The 22,000-nt window shown below is 34.6% G+C and overlaps 2 protein-coding genes across 3 annotated transcripts in view; one reads left to right on the top strand and one right to left on the bottom strand.

Moving 5' to 3' along the window:
- Positions 1–6,411: 6,411 nt before the first annotated feature.
- Positions 6,412–11,547, bottom strand: hexa (hexosaminidase A (alpha polypeptide)). Its single transcript, XM_053510728.1, is given in 11 exon segments — positions 6,412–6,558; positions 6,695–6,748; positions 6,750–6,768; positions 6,935–7,018; positions 7,108–7,288; positions 7,441–7,573; positions 8,191–8,286; positions 8,328–8,441; positions 8,580–8,623; positions 8,981–9,072; positions 11,522–11,547. Coding segments are annotated over 11 exon segments (990 nt in total).
- A 6,019-nt stretch (positions 11,548–17,566) lies between these two features.
- The window catches only part of pkp3a (plakophilin 3a), a 16,663-nt gene continuing 12,229 nt past the window's right edge, over positions 17,567–22,000 (top strand). The window contains exons 1-2 of one of the 2 annotated variants that reach the window (XM_053482557.1): positions 17,567–17,688; positions 20,339–20,561. In XM_053482557.1, coding sequence (XP_053338532.1) covers positions 17,686–17,688; positions 20,339–20,561 — 226 coding nt within the window. In that variant the 5' untranslated portion in view covers positions 17,567–17,685. Of the gene's footprint in view, positions 17,689–20,143; positions 20,562–22,000 lie in introns of those variants that run through there. The other variant, XM_053482550.1, reaches the window with a different exon arrangement.

The following is a 22,000-nucleotide window of genomic DNA, read 5'->3' as shown; positions in this document are numbered from 1 at the left end:
GCAGAACCATGTGAGCTGCCATACAAAGTCTAAACAAAGGCGTTGTTTTTGTTGATGTCATATGAGTGATACAACTGGGTGCTTTCCTCAGTCTGCTGTGTGTGCAGGTGGGGCGTCACAACATCCTGGTATTAGATGAGTTTATGTAACAGGCAGGTGGATGTCGTGCGTGATGTTCTCTAGTAGCTTTTCAGGACAAGACATGCTTAGATGAGCAGAGCAGAGATTATGAGAAACCAAAGAGATTATAAACTATGTCTCAAAATAGTCACATTATAAACTGTGATAATAAATAGTGTAAAGCATATTTTTTAATAACTCATTAACCATATATCACATATTAAATACTATATACATATGCCTCATATCATAATCATAACAGCCATATATCATTCAACTGCTTCCATGAATGGGACACAACCACAACCAACAATAAAACACCTTTATGGAAATGTCTTTATTAGAAAAGTCATTTTTTTTGTGGTCACTAACACTTCTCTAGCAGAGATTGCTAATGTGTTTAGAATCTGATCTGGGCAGTGCTGACAGTGTAACTCTACAGCCTGGACTACATAACCTTAACGTCTCCATCACAGGCTGCCTGTACGAGAGCCATGCGCTGTGGAGATTAGCTTCTTACACTCTTTACACATCAGGATAAAGCTGGTGATGTCAGACATTTTAAATGGTAAAATAAAAGATACCAAGTGATTTTTTATTATTTTATATTATTACAATATTGCCATTAGTGGTTTGCACCTATACCTCCAGGTTCACGTGTTCAATTCATGCCTCTGTATGCATGAAGTTTGCCTTTTCTCCTTGTGCTCTGTGGGTTTCCTTCAGATACTGTACTCTGGTTTTCTCACATAGTCCAACAACATGCAGATTAAGCTAATTGGCATTTCTAAATTCTCCATAAGTGTAAGTGAGCATGTGAGTATGTGCATTCTTGTGCCCTGTGATGGGCTGGCACCCTGTCCAAGGTGTACCCCGCCTTTGCTCCAGACCTCCCATAAGCCTGTAATAGATAATGGGGTTTTTGAAAATAAATGATATAGATATAATGTGTGTATGACACAGTTTATTATTATTATTATTATTATTATTATTATTATTATTATTATTATTATTATTATTAATAATAATAATAATTATTATTATTATTATTATTATTGTTGTTGTTGTTGTTTTTGTTGTTGTTGTTGTTGTTGTTTTTGTTGTTGTTGTTGTTGTTATTGTTAAATACATAAATGATTGATCAGTACTACATGATAAAGATGTTGAATGAGATTTGGGTAAACGTTTTACCTAGTAAATTCAGTAGTTTCTAGAATGTTCAATGAGACACCACCTGCTAAACAAAAAGGTCTATACTGAAAAGATATAACCCTTCCCCAAGCATTGCCTGACCTAGATCTCTGACAGTAAACAGCTGCTGCTGGCCCGGGTTGCTGCTGCCATCAGCAAAACGCCTGAGAGCGGATCAGTGTCAGATTGCTCCTCTCCTGAGCCTTCTGATGGGGCTCAGCGACTCTCAGACTGTTTAGGAGATCCAACGGCACTTAAAAGCCACCCACCAATGAGATTAGCACTAACTGCTATATACTGGACAAATATTGTCTTGGGCAGATAACTTATCTGCACACTAGCCACGTGCTGTCACCCTCAGTGAACAGCACAAACAAATTTTATTAAATGCCAATCATAACTTGTGAGGTTTTATGTGACTTAATCTTTACTAGGGAGTATACAGAACAAGCAAGACGTAATTTAAGGATGAACATATTACAATTAACATTTCTGATTAACTATAATATTTTATTCCTGCCCTGATTTACTTGGTTGTTGTTACTTACACAACATTTATGGCATGACTGCAGAATCTATATGGGATGCTTCATAATAACATAATTTTGATTACTGCTTTTGTCTGGTGCACATTGGAATCATTCTTTGGTCGACTTGACTTTTTAATGAAGTCAAGCTGTATTGTAGTTTTAAAAGCAAATGGACTAACAGTGTATTAGTTAAAGAAGGTTGTATTCCATAAATTTGGATACAAGCAGGTAAATTTAAATGTTGTGATTGAGGACTTGTTTCTCATCCGTCTTTTATAAAAGACAAAACGCTTAATTGTTTTATAAGCTGCTTATGTAATGAGTATTATCGTATTAGGCCCAACATAGGTGCCAGTGTAGTGCCATTGTATGTAATTTATCAGTTGTTAATGAATTTACAACAATATAATATTTGATATATAATAATAAAATAATATAATTCCCTGTTAATAATTTACTTTAACAGCACTGTTTGATGCCATTGTAATTACATTGTTGTACAGTCACATGCTAAGCAGCTTTGGTTGTACAGTAACCTCTTTGAATGTCACATACTGTATTGTCAAAGAGTAAGATTACCCTTTTAGTGTGTGTGTGTGTGTGTGTGTGTGTGTGCGTGCGTGCGTGCGTGCGTGCGTGCGTGCGTGTGTGTGTGTGTGTGCGTGCGTGCGTGTGTGTATGTTTTGTAAATCCTGTGTTTATATACTGTAAGACACCTTAAAGAACAAAACATACAGTAAGAGGATCTTTAAAAAAATACAGTTTGCTTTTGACCTTGTTAGTTGTACGATTTAAATATTTTAAACCTGGATATTTTTCATCTGTTGCTTTGTGTCCCATAGAGACAATACTATGTACTAATGTACTGAATATTTGCAGGTCTGCTAAAAGGTAATTAAAACAGTATCTGAGGAATTACATGTCAAATGTTTTAGTATGATTGATAATTTTTCATGTAAAAAAATCTAATAGCATAAATATTGACATTACTGTTTTTCTAAATGTTTACAATTTGTATATAATTGGCTCACTAACATAAATATAATTTAAAGTCAGTTGGAGCCTTATCTTCTGACTTAACTGTAGGTTTTCTTTAAAAAGTATCACTTTTGCTGTGTAGTACATTAAACCAGCAGTTTTTCTTTGTTCTTTTAAAATGTATTATACTGTACATGTAAAACACATAAAAAAGTTTGTATTTAACGCATTAACTCCAGCATCTTATTAAGACTATTATTAATGTTCAGTTAAAAATAAATTAATTAATGAAAAAAAAAAAAAGATAAGACAAGGGTTTATAAATCTCTATGAGTCATCATCAATTCTGGCCAAGTTTTAGGATTAAATAGGAATTGTCTTTAAGCTACAGTACATGAATTAAGATTATTCAAAATTCTGCATTAAAGAAAAAAGGCTTAAGCACAAAATAACCCTTTTTAATGAATGCACAGTTTATAGTCATCAGCAGGGGAGAATCATTAATTGTTAACAAAAAAAACAACTTGGCAATTTCATATTTATCAGATATCAGATGAGATTTAAGGACAGTTTTGAGTCATATATTGCTAGTCAGTCCATCCAATTAATGGGTTACAAGTGTTTATAAATGTATTCATTTAGTTAGTAAGTTAGTTAGATGAGTAGTAGTAGTTTATGATATAGCATTATTGTTGCAATAGTGTTAAAGTGTGGGGCCTTCATGGTTGTATGTCCAGCACTTCATAGACTTTTTATCAGACTGAAATCTTTCAAGGTCTTGATATCCTTGTTATGCTCCTTAAGCTATTTTGTTGTACTGAGTTTGTTGCACTCATTCACATTAATCATTCTTTACTTGCGTTATTGAGTAGCCTAACTTATACTATTTAATAGCAATTATCTTTTTTTTTTAGTTGTTGCAAATAAAAAAAATTGTTGTTGGTCTTTCAGCAATGGGTCGCCACAGCAGACAACCCGGTCCACACTCAAGCTTGGCACGGATTTTACGGCCATTTCTGACGCAACTCTCCCATTTTATCTGGGCTTGGGACAGTTGTTGTCATCCAGTTGTTGGGAATCGAACCCGGGCCTTTCGCATGGCAGGCAAAACATCTACCACTGAGATGTGACAGTGCACTATTGCCCTGATGATGTCACACAATTACTTAAAATGTCAAATTTGTTCAGCTAACTTGAAAAGTGTCATTTCTACAACCTCATGAATATCAAAAAGTTTAAATACTCATCAAGGTCTATTAATTTGAACTAATTGTAATTATTAAAGTTAACAGTGCTCAATATGATTAATGACTTTAAACATTAAGGTTTACAGTGTGACCCTGTCACTGGTTTCCAAATTGTCTTTCCTTGGAAAAAAGTTAAGTAGCAATCACTACATACTAGAAACACCCCAAAAGACCTGTGGTTTTGGAGATGTTCTGATTCAGTCATCCAGCTATCACAACTCGGCCCAGAGCAGAGTCACTCAGATACTTGTAACTGCCCGTTTTTCCTGGTCCCAACACATCAAATTTAAAACCCTACTGCTCACTTGCTGCCTAATAAATCCAAACACTTGACAGGCGCCACTGTTATTAGATCATCAATGTTATTCACTTCACCAGTCAATGTTTTTAATGTTACCAGGGAACCAGTGTATATAGTAATCCTTATAGCAAATAGACAATTCTGTGCAGTGGTTGATTCAGAGGACAGACTCTGAATTCTGGAACCCCTTAAGCTAAGGTTACAAGTGGCCAGCAGGAGGGTGGTTTGAGGAGGGTTCAGGGAACGTTAGGTCTTGTAGGATTAGCCAATTCCTGCCATCTGCTGTCAGCATTATAATCCCAGCAATGAGAAAATCAATCGTCTAAGTAAAGATCAATACCATGTAAGCTCATTTAGCAAGTAAATTAAATATTATTGGGAATTACGTTAAACAACTACATTACTGCTGAACAGGGCATAGAGAGGTTTATTGGGGGCTACCCAGAACTGTGGCTGAGACAGTCCATTAGGTTATGGAACATACAAAGACTGGATGAATGGGGGAAAGAACACTGATTAAGGAACATGTTTACTGTGAACACCAGTTTTAAAATCTTTTTTTTTTTTTATATTTGATTACATACATGTATGTGTCCTTGACTTTTCTAAAAAAGGAATTTCCATATTGTGGTCCGGGCAACAAAATTTTTTTTTTAAGTCCAGACGTTAAGCAATATTCATATGTATAGGATTTTCTCCAGCTCTTGTTTTGATCCATGTAATCTATGGACAAATATAGTCATGTTTGGGTCTAGTTCCAAATGGGAAGGTCTTTCCGGGCCTGTCATAAGCACTCTCACCACCTCATATTTTACTGACCCCCTCTAAATTGACACTGATTGACATTAGGATTCTGTGATTTGAGTTTTCTCACTATGCTTAATCTAAAAATATGAGTGGGTATGTAGAAAAGTAACTAAACATAAACATCCACTACAATATGCACAGCTTTTTTGTACTGTGTATGGAAAGAAGTGAGAGCCAATACAGTAATGTAATTAATAATTATGGAATTTTATATTTTTTCAATCATGTTTTTGTTTTAAATAACTATCAGTATCAGTGCATTATGTAAAAATTATTTACTATTTCCGTAAACATAACAGAAAAAAAATTATAATTTATTAATGGTGGTGTAGTGGTTAGCACTGGCGCCTTGCATCTCCAGGGTGCAGGTTCAATTCTCGTCTCTGTATGCAAGAAGTTTGCATGTTCTCCCCGTGCTTGGTGGGTTTCCTCCCACTGTCCAAAGATATGCAGGTTAGGCTAATTGGCTTTCCCAAATTGCCCGTAGTGTGTGTATGCGTGTGTGCTTTGCGGTGGGTCCTGTCCAGGGTGCATCCTGCCTATTGCCCTAAGCCTCCTGGGATAGGCTCTAGGTCCCCACGACCCTGAATACAGGATAAAGTGGTATAGAAGATGAGTGAGTAATAAAATATTTGCATGCCTGTAAATAAAGCAACATATTACATGACATACCCGTTTTCAGATGGACTCCTGGGTTTTGCACGAAAATAGATAAGGAGCAAGTGTGACTCATGAGGCTTTTAACACAACAATTGTCAGAGAAAATCACATGTGATGTTTTTCATTTCATTGTGATGTGTTCGATGTGGTCTGCCTGGGCAGTGTTACAATCCTGCACAATGTGCCTAGTAAAAATGAGTCCGGGCTCTTATGAGCTAAAATATGCTAAAAATAGGTATGTGGTATATTATAACATGATAATGTTTTTAAAAGCATGATTAAAGTTGACTCTTTGCAGGCACCTTGTGGCAATAAAATGAAATTACATATATAAACCGATGTCCACCAAGCCCATTATCCTCACTCCACTTTGGTTTTCTCCAATAAGTTCCCAGGGACTAGCGAACACCTGTGAAAATGAGGGAATGCCATTGTCACCAGGATGTGAGAAATCCTGGCAACATGGTTCAAATAATTAAACACAAAGCACACAGATTAAACAGAAAGTGCATTGCATAAGTAATACACAACACGCCACAACAGTCACACAGACCACTCTGCACATAATGCCTGACTCCTAAAGGAGAGGATGCACATTGTAGAACCGAGCCCAGTCGTGTGTGAGTCCTGGCAGGTCCAGATAGATTGGTGCCCCCAAAATGACCTTCATCTTATACAAGTAGCATCTTCTTTTCCACACCTCCACCACATATTGGGCCCTTCTCTTGAATATATGCAGTGTACATATTCACTCGATCCCATTAGACTAGTGGGGAGGAGATCAAAGTACTTTGCTTGCATTCTAAAATATATAAATAGTGAGAACCTTTAAGGTAGAAACCAGGGACTGAAGAACTTACCTGCTTGTGATAATCGAAAACAGCCTGTCAAACGATGGAGGTCTTGTTAAAAGCTGGCTTTGATGTTCATAATACTTTAATCAAATACTGTAGATTAATTACAGTTCATATTAAGTACTATATAAATAGTAGATTTTAAAAATGTAAAAGTTGTTTTTCATGTCATCTTTCTATATCGTATTAAGGAAGTAATCTGGAAAAAGTTACAATCCCAGTACTGTTCTCTTTCTCATCATTTACCTTTCCATGTAAGACTCTAGTTTGGTTTAATCATCTCCAAAGCCCGTTTTTCCTATAAATGCCTGCACACTAGAATTTGATTTCCTATTAAAAACCACAGGGAAGTTCAATGATAACTTTTTCTGCATTAAACAAAATACTCAAACAAAAGTGCAAATTTTGCAGCTTTTTACCAGCATTTAATGTCAACATCATCGCCTCCAAGATGAACAAAAGAGTCAGGAAATACAGAGGTTACCTCTTTCAAGAGGCTACTCATGAACTGGTAATTGGATCTCAACATTGGGTTGATCGAGCCAAATGTCCCAGTGGGAACAATTCTTCTGTAACAGGGCGTCAGCAGGTCTGGCTGCCCTGAAAGAACACAAGGGGTAATGACAATGAAACTTTATTTAGATGCTGTGAAGCCAGTCTAAAATAAAAATAGTTTTATGACAATTTACTAAATTCATGCCAAGTTTGTAATAAAAAAAATCACACAACCTGCATGAATGCATGTGTCATACCTTAACCCCATGATTCAGTGTGTCCTGGGGAATCAAACTCTGGCACCACCCTGATTCCTCGGGACCTTGCGCGAACGATCACCCTCCTCACATCTGACTGCATGTAAACGTGAGTCACAGAGTGAAAGGCTCCCTAAATCAGAAATAACAGTATAATTAAATGACAGTATCAATGAGATTTTACAAATTGTGAAATTAGAATATGGTCACATATTATAATACAACATATATAAACAACACATATATAAACAACACATATATAAACAACTATCTGATTACTGCTGTTAACAATATTCTGACATCTGTATTTTAAACTTCTGTACATTAAACTGTCTAATTTCACTTATAAATTTAAAGTGCATCAAATTATAAACAAACAAATAATCTAAACAAATCATGATACATTTAAAAAAAAAATTGAAAAAGAGCATTTTTTACACTTTAAACCATAACTACATTGAATATGCAGACAAAAATTAAATGTTCAAACTTCAAAACCCAGTTTGGTGTTTGACTTTTGTTGATGTTTAAGCAAATTTCAGGCTTAAGTATTTTAAACTTGCCTTTCTGTTCATTAGATTCAGCATAAATCATAAAAAGAACTTTTAGAAGTTGAGAAGTTATATCTGTTCTTTGGAAAATTCTACATTTTGATGAAGTAAACATCGTCAGAATAAATTACAAATGCTGTGTTCCATTTCATGACCCCTTACCTTTAGGAAGCTTTTGTCCAGAAGTGACATACTGTACCTTATTGCTTAAATCAGGATAACTGTGGCTTTTGTAAGGAAAAGAAGGATCATCCACAATGTGCCAGTGAATGTCGATTTTACATGCCAGTCGTTACTGGTGAATAAGATCACATAATGAAATAAAAATGTATTTACCAGAGTCTTCAATATAGCATTTACTGTACTGGTAAATAATGCCTTAGTGTTTAGCAAAAGCCCTCTAAATGGAAACTGTGGGAAGTCTTCAATTTCTGTCTTATTTACATAATACTGCATAAAGGTATAAAAAGTAAACTTAACATCACATGTAGTTAATAAAGGCCTACAGTAAACAGTTGTACTGTTTTTTTATTATTATTATGCCTTATAACTAATTGTCAAGGTGTCACCCTGAGTATATTTACTTACTAAGTTATAATCTTGGTATACCAGCTGACTAAAGGACTCCAAACCTGTTTTTTAAAACAAGTGCAGTTTAGGTGAACTTCTTTTAGGTGTATTTCTATAGAAAGTATACAGAAACTTAATCAAATTATGACTTGCAATAAATGTGATTAGTTTTCACCCCCAGTTGGTTCATCTCTACCTTTCTTTTCAGGAAGGCAGGTTTAACAAAAGGGGTGGAGATGAATGGGAAAAGGGGTTAGGCTTGTTTGTGGTTTCATTGCATCAGTAATTCCGTTTACATGTAGCAAAAGTACAACCTGTTCCTTGATGGGTTTTTTTTAGGAAATTACCCTTCAGAAAGAAAAACATTTACATTTTAGTACAAGGGTTTAGCACTAAAGATATCAATAGAAACAGCATACCTCTCAGGAATCCCCACACTAACTATGCTCTTAGCACAGCGTCACCTGTCAGCACACTCACATTATCCGGAAAAGGAAAAATATAAATAATGCTTAAGTTAAGTATTTTGGATTAAAATGTGCACTTTGGAAGCACTAAGTTAAAGGTAAAACTGAATATGTAAAAAATGCATTTTTTTGCTTTTGCTTTCCTGATACAGAAAAGCTGCATAAGAGTGTTTACTTGTGAAGTATAAAAAAAAAAAACTAATGAAATGTATGTAATTACATAAAAGCCAGGCTGTGTAGATGGGACTAGATGCTCTTTGTGACCAACTTTGTGCCTTAAACCTGTGCATCTACAAGGAATTCAGCAATGCACTGGTGTTGCATTTTTTGTTTTTGTTTTATTTTGTTTATTACCTTCCTGCAGGTCATAAGGATAAACTTGTTCAAAAATTAAAATTTTTTCCTCATTTATTTATTTATTATCTGCAAAAAAAATGATTTGCAATTGGAATTTGTTTGCTGTTCTTGTTTTTGTTTACTCAATCCTAGGTTTATTGAAAATTTGCCTTTTAATCTAAAAACTTCATGCCTCAAACCTGTACATTTACAAAGAATTTAGCAAAGCACTAGTCTTAAAAATTTAATTTTTAACTTAAGTTTAATCACTTTTGTTTTGTTTATTACATTTGGCTTTCAGGTCATTTGGCTAGACTTGTTAGAAAAAAATAATTTATTTACTTATGTATTCATTCATTCATTTATTCATTTGAAAAAGTTTGTTTGTTGTTCTTGTTTTTGTAACAAAATATTACAATATTGTAATTTTGAGGAAAAGGGTCCAGCGCTCCTCTTAAACAACTATAATCCGAGGCAATGTTAGGCACTGTTAGTACCAGTTTGGACTACGTTGTAGAACAATACTGTACAAATCAAAACTATGAAATAACAGAGAGCAAAGAGAAGCAAAGAGAAAAAAAACTCCATCACTACTTTAAGAGGTGAAGGTCAGTCCATCCGGAAAAATGCAAGAACTAATAACAGTATCTTCAATTGTGGCTGCAAAAAAACACCAAGCAACACCCAGAAAATCGACACTATGACTTACTTCTGCTGTAGAGGATATGTTCATTTAGAGTCTACCAAGTGACCGCATTTTGGATTAAAAATAAAATTGGAGATAATGTCATGTTATTGAATTTAATTAGATTTCCAAACTTTTGACTGGTAGTGTAGATTATATGACACCATAAGGTACAATATGGTACATATAATAATAATAGCAGTCAAACAACAAAAAGAAAACTCATTTATAATAGATGGACATATTTGTATTTATAAGATTATGTAATTACCATGATTATTATAGGCTACATTATATATTCATGCTGCATATTGTGCATATTACATAATTTGTACTACAGTATTGGACAATATTAGTCCAATTCATTTGCAGATGTTTATAATATAATCATCTTTAAGATATCTGAAAGGTTAGAACATGACTTAGAATAGCATAGTTTAGGTTAACCAGTACAATCTTAAACTACAGTAGTGGAGTGAATTACTGCATGTGTTTTATATGTATTATAGGGTAATTTTGTAAAACATCAACAGAAGCAGGGAAATGACCAAAAGTAAGCCATGCATCTTAAAAATGTGATGGAAATATTTTTATTAAGCGCCTTGATGATTTCAGAAATGTGGCAAGTGTTGGTGATTTTGTTTTATTAATTAAGAAAAAACTTTAACCCTATTATAAACGAACCCAAAGACATCCTAATACCGTATCTGTAACTAGTTGTAAATATAAGGATGCCAGTTTTACAAGTCAGTGTTTAGAGTAAAAATAATTATAGACAAGAAGCGTAATTATCATTTTTAACATAATTTTCACGCTTTTTTGTTGTAGTAAAAAGTTTCCTGAAAATGAACCCCCTTAATTATTTGCAGGGCAAGCCAAAAAAGGAACACATTGTTATACAGATGTCACATACCTAGCATTTAAATTAGGAAGTAAACAGTTAGGCCCAACCACAAGTTAGATAACTAGGTCTAAGCAGTTCTCTATTTTCTTATTTAAATATTTTATTTTAGACATATTTCATGAAGCAACATTGAGCATCTGCAGAACGAGAAAAAAGAATGTCACTTCACTTCATGCTGCTCATTGACCCTTTACACCAGTACATACCAGCGGCTAAAGAGACAGGAATTGCAAAAATGTTCGAGTGTTGCTATGGAGGTTTTTAAAAATATTATATTTATTTGATGACATTTTCAAATGTTTTTTGCGCACTTCACCTAAGTGAGGCCTGAAGCGTATTAAAACATGATATTTCTTTTGACCACCACATGATGGCACTGGGCAAGAGTTTGAATTGTTTAGTGGATCCATAGTTATAATAACTTTCCTGAGGATTCACTTTTTGTTTCTCTAGGTTCAGTTAACACTAGGTCACAAATATGTGACCTGCCACTTGCAGAGCACTTCTCACTAATGAAAAAAACTGATAAATTATTTTGCCGAAACTGATTCATTTCCCACACCCTCACCTGCTCTCATCTTTTCTAAAGCTCATCCCTTCAAAAGGCTTGCCTCTGCCAGGGGGAAAATGACATTCAATGATTCCTAAATGCTGTACTTTCTAATCCGCAAGGCTTGCCATCTGGTTCTGTGAAGTCTGCAGCCCTATGTTGATTTTGCCAAAAAAGCTGACGTGACTCATCATGCTATTATATGCATGGAGCTTTTTTCTAGTGTAGCGATGACACAGGAAGGGAGAGTGCCACCTAAACTCAAATGACTCAGTTTTTGATGTCATATGTATTCTGTCTTTGTTAATGAAGCATTTAATGCTTTCAGGTGCAAGTGACTGTACACACCAATGTCATTTACACAACATCCGGTCAAAGTATTTTGATATATATCAGTTTTTCATGCTTTCAAGCATAAATTGATGTGCGCTATGATTTTAAAAATGTCTCTGCTATGGCAGTTTTTCACTCCCATGACAATGAGTCATGTTTCATTTCTTCATTCCATAATCCACTCCTACTGTATGTCATTTTGCAAACTTAACAAACTCATTCCCCACCTTATGGAACCACTATTTCATACAGGTAATCTCTCTTGCCCTGCTTATATTCTCGATTTATCCATTTGTTTACAAATCCTTTAAGTCTGGTTAATGCTCATGCCAAAAGCCTGAATATTTAAGCGTTTTTCTGTTCCTCTTAGAACTATTGGAAACCCAGACTGGCTTAAAAATCCTTCCATTCTACCTCCTAGCTGAAAACCCGAAACACCGAATTTTTTTTATATCTGTTTTATGAAAACTGAAGCATTTTCCCTGATGAGCAATCAGTTATTGCATGTTGGTTGTCCCTATAATGAACTTACTATAATGTAGTTATGCCTTATTATACATGGTGATTATTATTCTGGGAATACTGAGTGTAAAAAAGGAAATACTCCCTAGAAAGGACATCAGTTCATTGAAGAGCACCATGCACGCAAAATCACATTTATTCACACCTCAGCTATATTCTTTAAGTCAGTTGACAGCATACACTTTTTAACTGCTTTTTATATAACCAAAAAGAAAAAAAAACATGTGGGCAATACTAAGTACCCCATGATTTAATAGCTTGTAGATGCATGTTTAGTAGCAATACCTTTGAGGAATTGTTTCCTTTATGACTTTATCAGTCTCCTACATCGCTGTGGAGGAATTTAGGCCCGTTCTTTTTTACAACAATGCTTCAGTTCAATGAGATTTTTGGACATTTACTTATGCACAGCAATCTTAAGGTCCCATAACAACATTTGAGTTGTGTTGAGGTCTGGACTTTGACTGGCCAGACCCAAACTTTGATTCTTTTATTTTTTTAAGCCATTCTGATTTTCTACTTTGTATGATCGTCTTGTTGTCTTGTCATGACGTAATTTTTACGAAGCTTTAGCTGACAGATAGCCTCACATTTACCTCTAAAATACAGTACTCTGGTATGCAGAGCAGTTTATTGTCAACTGAATGACTGCAAGGTGCCCATGTCTTGTGGCTGCAAAACAAGTGCAACTGGTAATTGTTCTGTCTTTTTCTAATTGTGTTTTCATAGTCTTTAACATTTAGCATGTTCAGTAACGGCCTGTAGTGTCTGAAATGTAGCTCTTTGGGTTTTTTATATTTCTCTGAGCATTGCATGAGCTGACCTTGGAGTGGATGTGCTAGGACATCCACTACTAGGAAGATTGGCAACTGTCTCTAAATGTTTTCCACTTGTGAATAATCTTTCTCAGTGTAGATTACTGAACTCAAAATTGTTTGAAAAAGGTATATAGCCTTTCCAGATTGATGTGCAGCAGCAATTGATGAGCTCTAAGAACACTGCTTATTTCATTCCTTCTTTTCAGGTGTTACACACCTGAATGCTCCAGACCGGCAAACTGTCATAAATCCCACTTTTATAAAGGTCTGTACACCTGCTGATGATCAATTAATCAAGGGTTGATGATTAGTGGCACCTTGCTATAACTTATTCTTTTAAATCTATAAGTTTAAGGGGGAAATTTCTACTTAGGTAAAATGTACAAAAATGTACAAAAATAAATCATGGTGAATAATGGTAAAAATGGGACAAATGTTTAGTTTAAACTAATAAAGTAGAATTAAATACATTACCAGCTTAATGTATTTAAATAAAATTGACATCAGTATGTAAAAGACCAACTTAATGTTGTTTAGTGTACCAGATTATTTTACTTGTGGGAGGTACAGATAGACTCTTCTTAACAAATAAATATTGATGATATACTATGGAGTTAAGCGTTATACCACGCTAAGGAGAAACCACTCTTCTATTTCTAAATATGTAGAAATGTGAAAACTTTGGACAGATTTATTGCACTGGGTTAAGCCATGAGTTAGTAGGTGTCTGCAGTAAGATGGTTATATGATGAGCTGAGTAATGTGGCACATGACAGTATCTGTGCTATCATAGTAACTTGTGTTTGTTTTTCTCTCTCAGACTCTCTCACTCTGCTGAGTTACCTGTCCTGTAAAAACATGTTTTTCCTCTTTTCTTTTACTATACTACTGTGCACACTCAAGTACTTTCACGCGGGCTTGGCTGCTTTTTAAAATAATGTGCAATTAAAATTGATACACACCATAAGAAAAACTTACAGCATTTATTATGATAAAAACAAATAGTACTGTAATTAATTTTATTTGCATTAACCACATTATCCTGGTGGAGTAATGGTTGATGGGCATCATTCCATTACCCCTAGGTAGAAAATAAACAAATATATTTTAGCATTTATATAGCGGTAAAATCAAGTAAGAAAATAATTTAAAGCGTAAAAATCCAATAACATACTGTAAAACATCTTGTAGAGGTTTGTGAGCATGGTATGGAACTTTGGTCTTTTGGGAAGGTGTCACTCTCTTCTCTGTCATACCATAGTTAATTCTTTACTTGTCAGGGCCCAGATCAATAAGCAGAAAAACTGGCTAAACCAACCCTCTGACTTGAGGTGTCACGTATGTTCGCACAAAGACTGTCTCTCTACTGCAGCATACATATGATCTGTAACATAGAACATACAGTAGTTGTTGCTAGAAAAAAGCAATTAGGAATTTTATTTACATTTGCATTCATAATTATATTAATATTTATATGTATATTTATTGATGTGCCTGATAAGTAATTGTGGAGTGAGACAGTAGCTTCCACTACTGACCCACTAGTATACTGTTATATACTAAAAACATATTGTTAATAAAAGTATTGTTAATAAAATCAGAGAGAATACTTTTGATGCACTTTGTCTGATAAAAACATTTTCCAAAGTTGATGGGGACACCAGATTAAAGAGTCAACTCTTTTTGAAAAATTTAAATAAACACAGCCCTTGCCTGAGGGGACTGGGTGGAGTCACATTTTATCAAAATATGATAGACACTGCGAAAAGTCTGGGTTTAATTCATTTTAAGAACATGTTCATAATACTTCAATCAGTTTCATTACATTCCTCACCATAAAAAAATATTATTAGTAATAAAATACTATTAAAGCAAGTATGTTATTTTCAAGGTTTTACAGCTTGATACTACAGCCAGTATCTGGTAAAGAATGGAATCTGGGATTATTAGTATTAGCATCAAATTGTTTTATAAATTAAATAACCCTACCTTACACCGTAATAACACAGTAAAGCATAAAATATTATAAGTGACCGTAAAATAAGCACCAAAAAACTTTTACCAGAAACAGCAAAGTCTGGCTAATCCCCTCCCTTACTTTGCAGTCCCTTGCTTTAATAAATTCTTTTGGTGAACACTTAGCTTTAACTATTTTATCAAAGCTAAAGTACCAAAATATTATGTACTAAAGTACAAAAGTACTATTTACCAAAATACCAAACGTTTTAAAAGGTTTAAACCTTGGCAAAACTAGGTAAATCTAATTCATAAATATTAATTGCTACAGTAGCTAGCCTGATCATAAAAATACATAACCCATTGCATGTTTTTTTACTTCTTCCTCTTTTGTGGTGATGATGTCTCTGACTCACTGAGTCTGTCTCTGCTGTTCTCGTTGTTCATGTTAGTATCTTTTTATATTATGAAAGCTTTCACTTCAGCAGTTTTTTATATTACGCTTGTTCTCAATGTGTAGTTCTGTATTTGAGTTATAATACTGTACATGTTGTGATTGAGAATAAAAATTATTCATTCCTTTATTCAGAGTTAGTCATAATATGCCAGGGATCAACATTTAGTCATACCCTAAACTAAGTTTTGGCTCTTGAACTGATGATAGTGATATATTTGTTTTGCCTCTTTGTAATACTAGATCATTCAAAGATTCTATAGTATCTGGTCTCAACAACAAAAACAACAACAACAACAACAACAATAATAATAATAATAATAATAATAATAATAATAATAATAATAATACCTTAATTAAGAATCTTTACTAAATTCTGATATCATACTGGCCAGGCCTAACTGAAAGCCTAAAAGTGAAACGTGGAAGTAAGCATTTTATGTCTCAATGTGGATTTAAACCCCAGTCACAGTGCAAAAACAGTGCATTTCTGAGTACCTAATTATTTTGCATTTCGGCGTTGTGCAGAAATATTTATATAATACAATTATTTAATAGATTTGAAGTGTAGATTTGGTAAGAACTGATATCTGAGAGGTGTTGGGAGGTGCTCTGCTGGTCTACACCTGATCTGATCCATCACTGATGGTCATGATCACATAAGTTTGTATGTATAAATAGAAAATTGTTCTATTTTACAAGAAACAAGTTAATCCTGGAGTATCACAAGACTCTGAGATCCTTAAGAAAGAACCTTTATTGCTATGATTATAAAACACATCTATCTACAGTATATATGACAGACCATATGAATCCCAGTTGTACTGTGGGTATCATAGAGATAATCTTCATAGAGATCAGTCAAGACCATAAACATTTTATCAATGTAAATGGTTTTATGACTAGGTCCTTATGTCTGAGCTGTCATGACTGATGTTATACTGTAATGTCTGAGGTGTCAGCTTGCTCATTATTGATCATCAGTGATACTGTCATTGAATTTGTGTAAAGTGAAGGAACATGTACAAACACTATTCAGAAAATACATATGTTGTTTTCATCTTGTGTAAGATGCAGTTGTTTACCTGTGCAGTTTCTAAACACCTTAGTTTCCAAATATTTAAGTGATTTTCATGCATCTTATAATATATTTTTTCTGCCCAGAAATCTCTGTTCAGTAACAAGAACATTAGAACTACAGTTAGTAGTAGATCATATTCATTGATTATGAGGCAGTGGAGCATTATAGAGGTGTGGGACCAAGGCAAAATACCTGAGCACTAATATACAGTTTCAGTTATTATAAATTGCCTTAAAACTCATCCAAAATAAAATTTACTAGCAAAATCTGTTGATTTAGCAGACTTTGTAAAGGTATAAAATATGATTTATTTTAACTTTGATTTGGGTTATTTGTATTAGATAATATTAAATAAATTCAATTAATCAAATTTATTACCATCTGTGATTGAACATACTAAGTGGAAGAAGGTAGTACAAAATTCTTTAAGATACATTCAGTGCTGCCCTCCTTTCCCTGAAGGCATAATAAATTCTGAGTCAGGTGTACAGACAGACCCAACTTCATGACAAATGTCTTCTTTAGCCATACATATTATAGTAGATTAACAAAATTCACTAATTTGGAAACATTTTAGCAAGGGTAAATACCATGACTGTCATTTAGGCTTCCTTCAGTTTTCACCCTGTTCAAGAGCCTTTGAGTGATGACTGCTTTTAACACCTGTCTGATCGGGCTCTATACATAGGCAGGGGGAGGGGAAGGGGGTGTTCTGTGAAGTCGAGGTAAAGGTGGCTGCAGTCCAACCTGCCACACCCAAAACTGCTACACCTTCACACCTACTTTGAGTCATATCGCTCTTTCTCTCTCACTCTTCTCCCCTTTTTTTAATAATTAAAGTGAATACATGCTTTCACTAGGGAGTTTCCTGTTCCTATATGTTGTGCACTCCCAGAATTGTAGTCAGTTCAAATAACGTTCAGAAGAGGACTGTTTCTCACAGAGCACTCAGAACAGTAAGACAGAAGTTGTCTTGAATAACTGGATTTTATATCTTGTCATATAATATCGTGACTTAATGGTGAGTAGAATGATTTGGTCAAATATTTTAAATATTCAGTTGTTTTATATATTGAATTCTGCTAAGAATGTTTTTGTGACATTACAAATAGTTGTGACAGAAACAATTATGGATGTATTAAGCATATTTGTTAATTCTATTGCCAATCAAATTCAGGGAAAACCCTGTGCAAAATGACTTGCAAGGTGCATGCTGGATTCTGCATACTGACAAATTCCGTTAAATAATCTCCTTAAATCTTTGAATTAATTGTTAAAACTTAGTTATACACAAAAATGTTATTTTGAAAATATATTTTCTAAAATAAAGGTTCAAAATTAAAAAGAACATAAGGAAGTGGTGCAATGCCTTTATTAATTGTTTAGATTTGTTAAGTTTCCATGAAAGTAAAAAAAAAAAAAAAAGCATGTACTGCAGTAAATGCTTGGTTAAACTAGGTTTGATGCAGGAACAAAAACTGCTACTTTTGTTGCTAGGCACTGGAGAGACAACAGGCACAAACGAAGACAAAAGTGCAACAAGCCAGCCCATGTGCCACACCTATAAATACCAAAAGAACTAATCCCGCTCTCTGTTGGTGATTCTGTCGCTTTATCTCTATATGCACTTAGATTGCAAAGATTGTCAAAATATGTAAACACCGTCTAGTTATGAGTCATTTATTCTGTTTTAAAGTGACAGTTTCACTTATGAAACATACAAAAATAAATAAATAATAATAATAATAATAATAATAATAATAATAATAATAATGTAGTCAATAAACATGCTTTGTTGTTAAGTAGACCAAGTACAGAACAACATTAACAGTTTATATTTTGTACTACCACACAAAAGCTGTAGAAATTTGTTATAAAAACATATGTATAGTTCATGTTTTCCCCAACCGGTGTATAAATTTAGGGTATCAATTTATTACAGTTGTCCTCATTCCTGGAACAGTTATAACAGGTTGCTGTAACATAACTAAAAAGAAAGAAAATATAAATTTATTTTAAACAATTTTTATATATTATTATATGCTGTACTGATCATAGATTGCTTTGAAAATCAACAGAAAATTCACATTCTTTCATAGAAATAGTATAAATAATGTTTTGTGTGTAAATGCATTAGTTATGTAGGTAATAGCACATTTTTAGTTTTATATATACAGTTTGAAATCATTTTCTTGTGAATGTGTAAATATTTGCTCTGAAAAATAGACATTAGGTTGTGCCATTTTTAGATAACCACAAAGTACAATTTTACCACTCGTACAAGTTTAAACTTTCCCAGTCCATGGGAACCACACTGGTCCAGGTATTATTCAAAACAAACATCCTGACAAGTTACAAAAAAATTTTGTTGACAGTTTAGTTTAGTTTTTTTTTGGTTTTTACAGTATTCTTAATTTCTTGGTCAAGGGGACACAAAAAGCTATCCAAAATGTGATAAACTTAAAGGTTTAAAATCATATGAGATTTGCATATGACATAGTTTAGTTAATTTTACATTTGAAAGATGTACACTGTGAATACTTACTTTAAATCTTATACTGCAAACAAATTTTAAACAGTATATTAGGTGCATGGGGAATGCACACAGACCTACATGAAGTAAAAAGGAGAGAGCTTTATGATAAAGTATATGCACCACAATTTGTTCAATTTCTAACAAATGTGAACAAAGTATTACTAATGTATTATTAATAGATAAACCTTGTTCACATTTCTTAGAAAGTGTTGGACAATCTGTCTCGGAGACTGTCTTAGACTTTCAAGTTGACTTGTTGCTCTAAAAGGTATAAGGCAGTCTCTGAGACAGATTGACCAACAATCAGACATCGTGAAAAATCAGACATTTTAACTTAGGCACATTTACAAAACAGTAGTTATAACAATGGCAACACATTTTGGTTTATATATTTTTGTTAGAAAACCATGCATGCATATTTACTTCTCATAAGTCAGTGTACATTACTATTCTTGTAAGGCTCTTCCTTTGACAGAATTGTTCACTTAAACATCTGAGCAGGATCATACTTGTCAGATATTCCTGTCTTTGTGGAGGAACATCTGGTCCATCAAAACTCTCTCACACACACATGAGCGCGAACGCACACGTATATATATATATATATATATATATATATATATATATATATATATATATATATCACACGAACTACAATACTATATGTTTTATATACATATTGTCTGTGTATAGATAACATTAAGCGCACCTTTTACGCATTATTATTATGAGAGGAATCCTGGTAATGCTGGCAATTCATATTAGATCGAACTTCCAAAAAGTTCCAAAAAGGCACAGGCACAAACAGGTTTCTGCAGTCTCTGCTTTATAGTTCAACCTGGATCAGGTAACATGTGAGTCAGCCACAGACTCCACCCATTCTACCTGCGACATGCACACGTCTCTCTTTATATCTGTTAGAACAAAGTTCACTTCAGCAGCTCTGACGTCGCTTTGGTTAGCGTTGCCATAGTCAAGAAAGGTGAAGCACCAATGCTGAGTTAACGCGTTACGACGCACCATTAGGACTCGACGCGTTTAGCTTGGGGTTTATTTCCTCTTACGCTTACTGAGTTGGACGGACGGTTTCGCCATGAGCTTGGCGTCTGAGGGTGTCTTTCTCTCGGCTCTACAGCCAAACAGCTCCAACGTGAGCACGTACGCCGTGCCGCCGGAGACGCAGCTCCCTCACGGCGGCGGCGCCGCGTACTCGGACGAAGCGGCGCGAGCCAAGCGCGTCCAGCAGCAGGTGGCCATGAGACTAGCCGAGAAGTCCACGCTGCCCCGGCGGACCACCTCCACCTCTGCCAGTTCCTCGCAGTACGCCACCATCTCCTCCGCGCAGTATCCCAGCTCAGGTGAGTCTCTCTCTCTCTCTTTTTCTCTCTCTACCTGCTCCCTCCCTGAAACGCCCTTCCTCTCACCGCTTTTACTTTTTACTTAGTTTTCTCATAACCAACTTTAACTGCTTACCTTTTCTTTGTTTACTCTAAGAGCTGTGAGCTGTTGTTTGTTTAGACAGGTCGTACATGGCAGGGGGTTTCGTAAACCTCATACAGAACGTTGTACTGTTTTGTAACTTATTTCACAATAAATCATAATCATGAGATAACCAAAAGCCGCATTCAGACGGCGCTAGTTTCTCTTCCTCGTGTCTGGAGTAAATTATTTGTACCTCGGATGCAACAGCGAGACATTTTCAACGGGTTTCTTTGTCAACTAACCCGGATGTTTGTGAAACACCTCGGTCATGATCGTATCTAATAAAAAAAATCACAAGGTGCATTTTTATTGTTTCATACACGAAAATAAAGTATACTGTCTATCACTAAACTAATCCAGGAGTTTGTCATAAGTTATTGTGCTCTGGCTTTTCTCTGATGTCGCATTTTCTTTCCTACTGTACTATCATCATAATTGTCAAGTTGTGTTGATTCATGAATGTCTTTATTCTTGTGTATTACATTTGCTGTCCTGTTGATTTTTATAGAATTTCCGTGCTCTTATGATTGTTTCCTCTAGATAGCATTTTTATACCGGACATCCCATTTTTCAATAAAACAAACCTGGTTTGTTAGCATATTTATTTATATATTCATTTACATTTAAACTATATATTTAAGGTTTACTGTTTACCAATAAATTCAGGACAATTGTGATAATAAACAAACTAGTAAACTGTTTGTAATGTCAGGAATTATCTTATGTAAACACCAAAAGACCTAATAACGAGAAGGGCTAAATTTGCTCAGGCATCTGTAATACGCAAACATTTCCCAAGGTCTTAGCATGTAACACGGGTATGAAAAATAGCACTGATCTCAGAAACAGTGGCTTGCAGTAATATGAAACAACTTTCACTGAAAGCTCATTTTGTCTTACAGGAACACAAGGATAATTTAATGGGTTTTAGGGTTGATGTGTTTGTGTGACAATGGCAAATGGTTTTACTGTAATAAGGTATGGCACTACAAACTTCATATAAGGTTTATTTAGTTTAACTTAAAACTTTAGTGTCTTGCCTTTTTAGGCACTATCGTGCAGTCTTCTTGGCCGCCTGCTGAACGCGCACACACAGACACGCACACACGCGCGCGCTCCATTAATGATGTACAGGTTGTAACAGGCTCTCTAGCCTTTTATTTGGTATTTTTGAACTTGGGGTGAAAATAAGTTGGGGGAGTGAGTTAAAGCTCTTACCTTGCGATTTGGTTCTTTTCTTTGTCAGCTTTCAGGGGATGCAAAACATTTTTAAAAACAAAATCAAAGCTCTGAAAAATGTTTGGTACAATGTATC

Source organism: Clarias gariepinus, chromosome 2 (genome assembly GCF_024256425.1).
Source record: "Clarias gariepinus isolate MV-2021 ecotype Netherlands chromosome 2, CGAR_prim_01v2, whole genome shotgun sequence".
Taxonomy (NCBI): domain Eukaryota; kingdom Metazoa; phylum Chordata; class Actinopteri; order Siluriformes; family Clariidae; genus Clarias; species Clarias gariepinus.
Note: the sequence above shows the minus strand (reverse complement) of the source record. Positions and strands in the feature narration are given on the sequence as shown.